This window comes from Adiantum capillus-veneris, chromosome 3 (assembly GCF_014529385.1).
Source record: "Adiantum capillus-veneris isolate H3 chromosome 3, ASM1452938v2, whole genome shotgun sequence".
Classification (NCBI taxonomy): Eukaryota; Viridiplantae; Streptophyta; class Polypodiopsida; order Polypodiales; family Pteridaceae; genus Adiantum; species Adiantum capillus-veneris.
In genome coordinates this window covers 19,503,285-19,514,292 of record NC_140933.1, presented here as the reverse complement: position 1 = coordinate 19,514,292, position 11,008 = coordinate 19,503,285, and the positions used below count along the sequence as shown (strand labels likewise).

Here is an 11,008-nt window from a genome sequence, read left to right as displayed (position 1 = left end):
ATGAACTACTTCGTGCAAACTATATGTGGCAACATATGTTGGTGACTAGGAGTGTACTTTGTGCTCCCAAATTCAAACAAGAAAAACATCATGCCTAGCCTTGAAAGCCAAGGGATGGAGGACTTTAAGTGCAGAGCAGGAGCAACAAGGAAGAAGAGGAAGCTATGTACAAGAGAGAGACCATTGAAAACATTCATTGTGTTAAGCCAAAGTTAGATACATAAAGACTTATAGTGTCCAGCCACTCACATTGTTGGCCCCATAGTCCATAAAGCTTGTCGCTTCTAGGAAAACACATACAATCTACTTTATGCTAGTTTTCAGCTGACATCCATTGCAAAAGACAAGGACCAAAGCTACAAGCACAGACCCAAGCACGATGCTTTTTTTGATGACAGACTCATATCCAATGACTCCCACTGTCAGAACCAACCACACTACTACCTCAAAATAAAAATTCCATGAAGCAATGTCCCAAGGAGTCCACGATGCAGAGGTGTTCAACGAAGAACCAAAGTACATCCTTTGAATTGACCACCACAGTTCGGACATCTATTGTAGGCTTCGATGTCCATCTAGGAATTACAAAATGGATTTCCCTTGCCTTTCCTGCTTGCTGTCTTCATAGCCAAGTTTCCGCTATAATCCGCCCCCTCACCACAACCTCCTACCGCGAGAGTCTGTGAAGGGTGTGCCTTGCCAAGACACCACTGCAGATGTGGTTCTGGATCAGTTCATCGCAAGGATGCTTGCGCCATTACGCTGAATAAGTTATTTTTTTTACTCCTATTGTACAGTGGCCTATCTAGTACAAAGTTGCTTCGAATCTTTTTCAAGGTTATGGAGGGTTAGAAGCATGAGGAAAAGTTAGAATTCCAATAGTAATAGTTACAGCCACTCCTTTGGCCTTTTCACACCACTCAGTTCATGAGCTAGATAGCGGATAATGAAACAAGGTGGGGCACTCACAAGGGCATGCCTGTAGGTGGGAGAGAAGAGAGGAGAATTTTCAATACCAAAGCAACAAACTCTATACGTTTTGATTATTTTTTGAAGAATCAATGGTGCAAGACCATATTATTCTCCATCCGAGAATATCGGATATTTTGTCCCTTAAATACAAGATAGTGCACAGCATATGCATACAACAAAAGAATGTGTTTCAAGAGCCAAAACTCAATACTACAGCCCATTCGAGAGCAAAAACTCAATATTACAAGTGGGAATTACTGTATGATCCTGGTCTAGTCTGCCCACGACCTCACTCTGAAGATTGTTAATAACTACCAGAAGGATAGTCTCCACCTTGCATATCACAGCAACATGACAAGCAGAAAGGCAAGGAAAGCCCCATTGAAAAGACACTCTACCTAAAAGCACTGGATGCATCAGAGCTACGCCTAGAAGCCTGACCTGCGAAAGGACCAGTGCCTGAAAATGGGTCGGAGTCATCGAAGGAGGTGAAGCGATTAGGTGGACCACCTGCATTGCTGTTGAAAGAATCGAACCGTGCAAAACTGTCAGATGTATGACCAATATCATTGGTGGCATTACTGGTGAATGAATCAAATCGGAAAAGCTCTGGGCTGGGCCCCTGGATTTTTGAGACATTATGAAAAGGCGTGCTTGGAACCGACTCATCGAAAAAACCTCCAGTCGAACTCTGTCCAAAAGAGGTGGTGTTATATAAAGGAGTGCTTGGGACAGAGTTATCAAAAAACACGGAAGAATTCTCCTTTGTTCGAATAGGTCCAAACGATGGCATTTCATCTTGAGCATCTCTCATATGCACTGGGCTGGAAAGCATATCAAATGGGTCACTATAACCAAGCGAGCTGGTAGTCCCAGATTTTCCTGTTATGAAGCTAGGCTCCTCCAAAGTCTGCACAGAACAGTGGAATAGTTCGTTTCTTTCTTTTGGCAGAAAAAACAAGTTAAATTCAGTACAGACCAACCTTGTTACTGGAAGCATCATTTCTTCCCCAGGAAATTGTCGAATCTGTATCATCACTTTTATGGCTGAAAGCTGACGCCCAATCTCCTCCCTCATCAGCGATAGGATCAGTGTCAGATGGCCAAGAAGATGGGTCAAAGCCATGACTGCCCAGAAAGAAGCCAGTTAGTAAACCATCAGCACACTTGCCACAAGGACCTAAATAGTATCCTAATATCCCCGACTAGTAGTAGCTATTTTGTACTCCAGACCTTGAATACAGTGTCACACACAGAAAACCAGGCAGAAGGTCAGCACCTCTGCATTTCAAATCACATCATGAGTTTGTCAGCCTAGATAGGGAACAAGGAGGCATGTCTATGTGAGCTCAGAAGCTCATCCTTTCTAGGTGTTTCAATGGTCTCCCTGTATGCCTAGTCTTGCTTTTTGCAACTCCACCAAAAAAAATTAAAGCTCTCATTCTAAGCAACAAAGAAAGTAGCAACATGAAGACCACCAAGATAAATTTGACCCAGCAGACCCATGAAAGGCATCCTAGATCTGGTTTAATTTGAACCTAAAAGTTTCTTCTTCTCTGAAAAGGAAGAAAAGAGGTTTGCTCACATAGAATAAAACAACCCTACTGTATTGAATCAGTGTTCACAAATAAGCAGCAAACCAAAAAAAGGTTTTAACTTCCAAAAAACAAGCCTACAATGTGCACTCATGGATGAATACATACTCGTGTACCTTTGTGTATCCTTTGTGGCATCTACTGCATCAATGATGCTGGTTTGCATGGGCTGAATTGGACTAGATGAAGAACTGTCCACATTGAGATCACTGTGCCCATTTGCAGCTGAGTCGTAATTGGCCTCTTCAAGAGCCCCATTTCCATTAGATAATCTTTCATCAGCAATCTCAAACCCGTCTTCATAATGTCCATTCTCATCCCAATCAGTCAACGTTTTTGGTTTGGCTCCATTGCTTCCTGGAGTCCCATCTTCCATAAATTCTTGGACATATGTAAATCCTGTCATTCAATTAGCAACAAAATCTTAGCAAAAACCTTTCGAGTACAGAGAAAGTCACACTGAAAGAATGTAAACTTCCTGTTTGAAAAAGAATAGAAAATGATCGACCTACTCGCACAAAGTAGTGTCTCAAGCAAGTTGGTAAGAAATGTCCTAAGTTATCTTTCCATATGTATGGTAAATAATGTTTTCTTGAAAATTATGTTTGCCCTCATTCTTAGACCGTGCATAATGTGTTCCATGTTTCTTGGTTAAAATTATTTCAGAGTGATCCTCCACTGAGTATTCATGTTGATGGGGAATTTGGTCCATTGGGACTTGCAGCTATCATGACAAGGCTTGCTTTGGGCTTAAACTTCATGATGTTATCCATTGGCTTTATGAAGGCCGGCTGACATGGCTGATTTGGCACTAAGATCCTTTTTTGACATCAGTTCTATGAAAGCAAATGAATTTTAATCGCTTTCGTGCAGCAGTTGAAGTTATCAGAGGATTTTGGTGCTTTTAGCACTTGTCAAAAAATAACTTGTGATTTTTAGGTTGCTTTTGGGCTTTTGGGGGCCACTGCCTCTAAAAGTGCGGCTGAGTACCATTAGTCTCTAACTTGCAACTCCATGGATGACTCGGAAGGAGAGTGTGTACTTTCCGATAGTTGTAACTTCGACTCTTTGATCGCGATAAAATAAGCAAATACCCCTAGGGCTTAAGAATAATTTGCTCCATAACTAAAGCAATCAACTATGAAAGCAACATCTCATCTTCAAAAAGAAGAGGATTATCAGTATGTGGACGAAAAGTTTGGGAAAACAGAAGGCTTTGACGAAGTCCAAGAAAGTAAGAAGTGGAAGAGGATGCTAACGAACATCAGTTCCAGACACAGCCAAATCTACCTTCAGAGACACGGCAAGACAAAAAAACGGTGGTTGATATGCTTTTGGATCGCTAGTTTATTTGAAGGATCCCAGTTTCGTCAAGTTTATAGCACGAGAAAGCATTGAATTGATTTTTCCACACTGGAAAGAGGTGATGGCACCACCAATTTCTCAAAAGAAGGAAAAGCAGTCGGCAATTAGAGATCCTATTGATTTACCACCGCCCAACCATCTTTAGTCAAAAACGCAATTAACTATTTGACCACAAAAGAAGCAAGCGAAGGTCAAGAAGGCCAAGACTCCTTTAAGTCAAGAATTATGCCAATGACAGACTTCTAAATTTTTTTTTGGGGTCACCTAGATTTGGACTTGGACTAAGTGTTTTTTTTGGGCCCATGTATGGGGTGTGTACCAAATGAGTAAGAATTGAACACAGAAGAAGACTAGCCTTTCTCAATGGAGTAGAAAGGAATTAAGAAGAATGGTTCAAGCAAGGGAAGTGTTTCACTTGGGGGGAACAAGGACATATTTCTGAACAGTGTCCTACCAAGGGGGGTGACAAAGAAGTAGAAGTCAGAAAAGCCAAGAAAGCGAAGGCACGAGTAGAATATGTGCCTCTACAGACATGATTTCAAAGATTTGCATAATCTCTTTGTAACTTTCTCTTTTAGTTATAAAAAGACAAGTATTTGAAAAGATTGAGACTCGTGTTTTTACAACCAGAAAAGTTGCAATGTGGTAGAACTTTTCGAGAAAGTACATATCATAATTGGATAAATATCTGTTAATGTGAGTGTAATCATTTCTGGCGAGGGATCGGACGGAAACACTGAGTTCACAGCAAACTTCACACATTAACCTTCATACACTCGAATAAAAGAGGGAGAAGATGACACGGCGCGGCGGAGTTCCCAGCCAAGACACGTTAAGATTGGCACCCCCTTTCGGTATTTCTTTATTATCGACTTGCAAAAGTACAACTCCCGTGGGGTCAAGATCTGCCAGCTCTGCATCCAGATGCCTAAGTACAAGGGATGCCAAAAGCAGAGCCCCAAAAGCATAAGTCTAAAAGCACTTGAACCTAAAAAAAACTGCTCCAAAAAGCTAGCGCTCAAAACTGCTAAAATCAGCCAGCGTAAAAAGCAGAAATCCGTAGAACAGTGCCACATCAACAGCCAGCGCAATTTGTGGCATCTCAAGTGAACTGCCCGATGTGATCCCATTATTTATTTTGGCTTTGAGGTATTTAGTTTACTTTTGTCAAAGTCTAGGTAGGGCAATGTACTTGGAGGTATGTAACCCATTACCCCCATTGTATAATCATCAGTTATTCAGTGCCAAGGTTTGTTGGTTCAAGACTCTCTCTCTCTCTCTCTCTCTCTCTCTCTCTCTCTCTCTCTCTCTCTCTTCTTCGCCTCTACGCTTCCGCATTGTCGACTTTGACATGGTATCAGAGCCTTGGTGGAGACAAGCAAGCATTGAGAAGAGTATGCGCTGAAGAAGGAGCTCTAGCTCGTGGAGGAGGTGGTCATCGTTGAGTTGCTTCACTAAAACGCAACTTTTTTTTGGGTGCCTTGGCAGCGGCAGCGTTTTGAAACGCAGAAAGTTCTAACATTTTTTTCCCTTTTTGGCCTTGCATTTTGAAAAACCGTCAACAAAGCCCTGCAACACATGTAATGGATCCCGCTAGCGTTTTGATATGCTTGCCGTTGTGCTCCTTGGTGGCGACTGTGACGACCCCTCCCAAAAGGCAGCATTTTGAAACGCCCGTGCAATGGTGCCCTTTCCCCCCTCTGGCAAGCCAGCATTTCAAAACGCCCTTTGTCAAGTGAGACCTCCCCAAGCATTTTGAAACGACGACAGTGTGGCTCCTAGCTTTGAGTGAGTGCACCTCAACGACGACTAAGGCGCCGTGAACTACGGATCGGCTCCGGCCTAGGGCAATTTGAAGCACTTGTTGACGGGGTGTTTTTGAATACGCCTTGGTAAACCCTTCCTCCAGAGCGGCTTGGTGGAATTTTGTGGCCCTTCTAAAGTGCAAGAAGAGAGACGACTTTTCCAGATCTTGCACCTGCCACCTACAGCATGGCACCCCCCCCCCCCCCCCCCCCCCCCCCCCACTCAAGCGCCAGCAACAAATTGAAGGGCCATAATTGTTAGGGAATAATGTTTATAAAGGCATTTTTAAGCCTTGACTTCAAGGGCCCAAATGTGAATGGCCCTTGGACCTTTAGGTCACTTACTCATATAATAAAGAGATAGCCCCAAACTCAACACTTGGGCGTTTTTCCCAAATCATACAAATTCTCCTGCTAAACCACTTTCGTGGGCTGCTCCTGCTTCATTCTACCCTTCTTCTCCATCGCTATCACAAGAGGTACCAAGTAGGCTTCTTCTTCAACTTCCCCACACGTGGTATCAAATATATACCTAGATGAATGCAGGATAAGCCCAGATTCACCCTTAAAGGAAAGTGCAAGGTATAGACCCATGGTAGTCACCCACAAGACAATATAACCATCAGCTCCATTATGCATAGTATTGACTAAATACCACGACATCCCCACTAACGTCGTCAGAGCCTAGGGTTTCCCAGAAGAGCCATCTTGCCGGCACAGATCAGAATTTTGATTTTGCTTGCTACGCGCAAGAATTTCTGCCAATTTGCCTCAAACTTGTCGCGAAGGAGTCTCCTCATCGTGTAGAACAGACCCATGGTGACCATTTTCGCGAATTTAGGGTTTCAAAAACTGGCAAACAGCAGTCGATTTTCGCTGAAATTGACCAATTTCGACGTCAATTCGACACAATTTCAGCAAGGCCAGTCTCACAGGTCATTCTTACAAGCATTTCCACTAGTACCGGTCTGAAAATTCAGCAAAACAGGTGTTTACAGGTCTGAATTTTTCCATGAAACAATGAATTTCAGCAAGCAATAGATGTATTACACCTTGTGGAAACCTTTTGGTAAGGGTTTGGCAGTGAATGTAAGCCGTTTTGGATTGATTTTGAGTGAAAATCGGTTGCTGTTTTTCTGGTACAGCAGGCTGTTTTTGGCCTATTTGTGCACATTTGGGCGTGTTTAAGTCGCCAAATCAGGGTTTTAGCATTTGCACTCACTTGGGATGGCTTCAAGCAGTGAAAGTGGCAATCTTTTGCACATTCAGAAGCTTGAAGGGGCCCATAACTTTGCGATATGGAAGAAGCAATGTTATAACGTGATGCTGCAAAAGAAACAGGCAAAACCGATTAAAGTGCAGGGACAGAAACCTATTGACATGTCGGATGAGGAATGGGAGGAAGTGGACGACTTAGCTCGTTCCACGATTATGCTTTCAGTGTCTGACAGCTTATTGTTCAATGTTGAGAACGAAAAGTCAGCATGGGGCATGTGGAAGAGATAGGACGATTTGTATGCACAACAGAGTGCTGCTAGTAAGGTTTACTGGCTCAAGAAGCTTATGGATCTCCGTATGAAGCAGGGCACGCAAATGTTGGTGCACCTCAATGAGTTCAACTCAATTTTCAGCCAACTATCAAGTCTGAAATTTGAGATTGCCGACGAGTTCAAAGCCACTTTTCTGCTATGCACATTGCCCGAGAGTCGGGATATTTTCCGGACAGCTCTCACTAGCTCGAGTGCAACACTTACATATGCGGATGTAGAGAGTTCTCTCCTCATGGAAGAGATGAACAGGAAGAACACTACTGGGGGTTCTTCTGATGCATTGCACTTGAGGGGCAAGTCCCAACAGAGGGAGAAGTTTGACCATAAGGACAAGGCACGCAGCAAATCTTGCAGGAAAGATGTTGAGTGCCGCCATTGCGGTAAGAAAGGGCATTATAAACGCGAATGTTTCGAGTGGAAGAAAGAGAAAAACAAAGGTGCTAAAACAGATGCAAAGGACAAGGGAAATGCAAAGAAGACCAATGTTTTGATTGAGGAAATAAATGTTGCAAGTAGCTGTGACAGTGACAGTAGCAATGATGTACTCAATGCCTCTTCTTTTGATGCACATACCCTGACTATGGGTTCTAGTGAGGACATGCATACTTGGATCCTTGATCAGGTGCCTCTTTTCATGTGACACCTCACAGGGATTGGTTTTCCCAGTACACAGGTGAGGTGCAAGGCACTGTCTATTTGGGGGATAATTATGCATGTGATATAGCTAGAATTGGCAATGTGCAGTTCTCTTTTGCACATGGTATGACCTTTGTTTTGCATAAAGTGCGTCATGTGGCGGGTCACGGATTGTAGCCAAGGGCTGCAAAGTGGACACCTTATATCCTTTGTACGTATCCATTGTGCGTGACCATGTTGTCGCCGTAACCGAGCAGCCAAGTGTTTCTTTGTGGCATGGCCGGTTGGGACACGAGTAAAAGAGGAATGGAAACTCTGTCTCGTTGCGGTTATTTGTCGTGTTTGAGGTATGCTGACTTTTCTCATTGTGAACACTGTATTTATGGTAAGCACACTCAAACACCGCACAAGAGATCTCTTTCTTTGAAGTCTGACAGGTTAGACTTAATCCATTCCGATGTATGTGAAATGCCCCAGTTGTCCTTAGGGAGGAAGAAGTATTTTGTCTCGCTTATCGATGATGCTACACGTAAGATGTGGGTGTATCCAATACGTGCTAAAAGTGATGTTTTGGATACTTTTAAGAAGTTTCTTGCGTTTGTTGAGAATCATACTCGCAAGAAGCTTAAGTCTTTGCGCTCAGATAATGGTGGAGAGTATGTATCAAAAGCATTTATTGACTTTTGTGTTGCTAAAGGCATTAAAAGAGAGCTCACTACTCCTTTTAATCCCTCCCAGAATGGAGTTGCAGAGAGGTTAAACCGGACTATCCACGAGAAAGTTCGGAGTATGCTATCACATGCTGCATTACCTCATGGTTTTTGGGCAGAAACTATGCAAACAGCTATTCACTTGATTAATCGCTCACCGAGTAAGACTTTGGGTGGAAAGGTGCCTGAGGAGGTGTGGTCCGACAAGCCACCCTCGTATGCACATTTGCGAGTGTTTGGTTGTGAGGCCTATGTTCACATCCGGAGTGAACTGCGCACCAAACTTGAACACAAGTCTAGCAAATGTATTTTCCTAGGATCTGGTGAGGATGGTGAAATGGGGTTTAGATTATGGGATCCCACATTGCGGAAAATCATACGCAGCAATGATGTCATCTTCAATGAAAATTGCATGCATAAACAACCCATACGGGTCGAGGAAGTGCGGCGGGTTGTTTTTCGTGAAGATGTGACTTATGGACAGCCAAGAAGGCCCAATGTTCCGCAGCAAATGCATGCTGAAAATGGTGCTGAAAATCAACCAATAGGTGCTGAAAATCAGCCCCAAGAAATTGCCATTGATGCCCCACAAGTTGGGGAACAGGTTGCTGGTCATAGGCAGCCCGTTGATGTGATGCAACCAGCTGAACAGCCTGCTGTTTTTGATGACTTACAGGCTGAAAACCCACCTGTTATGGATCATTGGGTTCGTAGGTCTACTTGGGTGACAAGGCCCCCCCATAGATATGAACCGTCTTTGGACTATGTCATGCTTACTGATAGTGGTGAGCCGTCTTGTTATAAAGAGGCTTTGCAACATGATGACAGTAAGAAATGGTTCAAAGCAATGGTTTCGGAAATACACTCTTTGGAGAAGAACCGTACATGGGATTTGGTTGATTTGCCTACAGGGCATAAGGCTTTGCCATGTAAATGGGTTTACAAAACAAAGGTCACATATGATGCTTCTTCTAAGTACAAGGCACGTTTGGTTGCTAAAGGGTACAAGCAAAAGCATGGTGTTGACTTTGATGAGATTTTCTCTCCTGTCGTGAAGCTTGCCACATTACGACTTGTTTTGGGTGTGGTTGCTTCTCAAGATATGGAATTAAAGCAAATGGATGTAAAACAACGTTTTTGCATGGTGATTTGCTTGAGATTATCTATATGATGCAGCCAAAAGGTTTTGTGTCAAAGGGGCAAGAAAAAAAAGTTTGTAGACTCTTGAAGAGCCTGTATGGTTTGAAACAGTCTCCACGTGCATGGTATCACAAGTTTGATACATTCATGAGGTCTCAGAGAATACAGAAGATGTAATTTTGATCACTGTTTGTATACCGAAAAGGCCAGTGATGGAAGTGATGGAAGTCTTCTACTGCTGATTTTGTATGTTGATGACATGCTTATTGCGGGCAAAAATGTCACTGAGTTGAATGCATTACAGCAAAGCTTACGGAAACGCTTTGACATGAAGGATCTTGGTAATGCTAATCATATTTTGGGCATGCGTATCTCTCAAGATAGACCCAACAGGCATCTATATCTATCTCAGCGAGATTACATTGATAAGGTGTTGCATCGTTTTCATATGGAAGGGGGGAAAGCAATTGGTACTCCATTGCCTCCATATGTAAAACTTACTGCACAGGATTGCCCAAAGACAGATGATATGCAGGCTGAAATGGCCAAGATTCCTTATGCATCAGCCGTTGGCAGTTTAATGTACGCTTTGGTTGCCACATGTCCCGACATTGCATTTGCGGTGGGAGTGGTGAGCACGTACATGAGTAACCCTGGCAAAAAGCATTGGGAAGCAGTGAAATGTATCTTGAGATACTTGAAAGGCACTAAAGACTTAGGCATTTGTTTTGGGAAGAGTGAGACATCTGTGCATGGCTTTACAGGTGCAGACTTTGCTGGACATCCAGATTGCAGAAAGTCTACCTCTGGATATGTGTTTACTTTCACAAAGGTGCAATTTCTTGGATTTCTAGACTGCAAAAATGTGTTGCTTTGTCTACCACTGAGGCTGAATATGTGGCTGCCACTGAGGCAAGCAAAGAAGCTTTATGGCTCATGCGTAAGGAATCCTGTTTTTCATGCCAAGGCAAAGCACATAGAGGTGAAGTATCACTTTATCAGGAGTGTGCTTGAGGACAAGGCTATCACCCTTGTCAAGGTGCATACAGATGACAATCCTGCAGATCTTCTGACCAAGAGTCTCCCAACAGAGAGGTTTGCATATTGCCGCCAGATAATGGGGGTTAAATGAGTAAGTGTATAGTCAGCTGATGTACCATAGTTAGCTGATTCTTTTATCTCCCAAGGCACATTGCCTTTAGGTGGGAGGTTGTTAGGGAATAATGTTTATAAAG

The 11,008-nt window shown here is 43.2% G+C and overlaps 1 protein-coding gene across 2 annotated transcripts in view; it reads right to left on the bottom strand.

Annotated features, from left to right (window-relative positions):
- Nucleotides 1-1,013: 1,013 nt before the first annotated feature.
- Nucleotides 1,014-11,008, bottom strand: part of LOC147460565 (uncharacterized) — a 78,463-nt gene continuing 68,468 nt past the window's right edge. For both annotated transcript variants that reach the window (XM_086508026.1, XM_086508029.1), the window contains exons 11-13: nt 2,684-2,966; nt 1,956-2,100; nt 1,014-1,882 (exon numbers count right to left, since the gene is read on the bottom strand). In XM_086508026.1, coding sequence (XP_086364152.1) covers nt 1,367-1,882; nt 1,956-2,100; nt 2,684-2,966 — 944 coding nt within the window. In that variant the 3' untranslated portion in view covers nt 1,014-1,366. The remainder of the gene's footprint in view (nt 1,883-1,955; nt 2,101-2,683; nt 2,967-11,008) is intronic.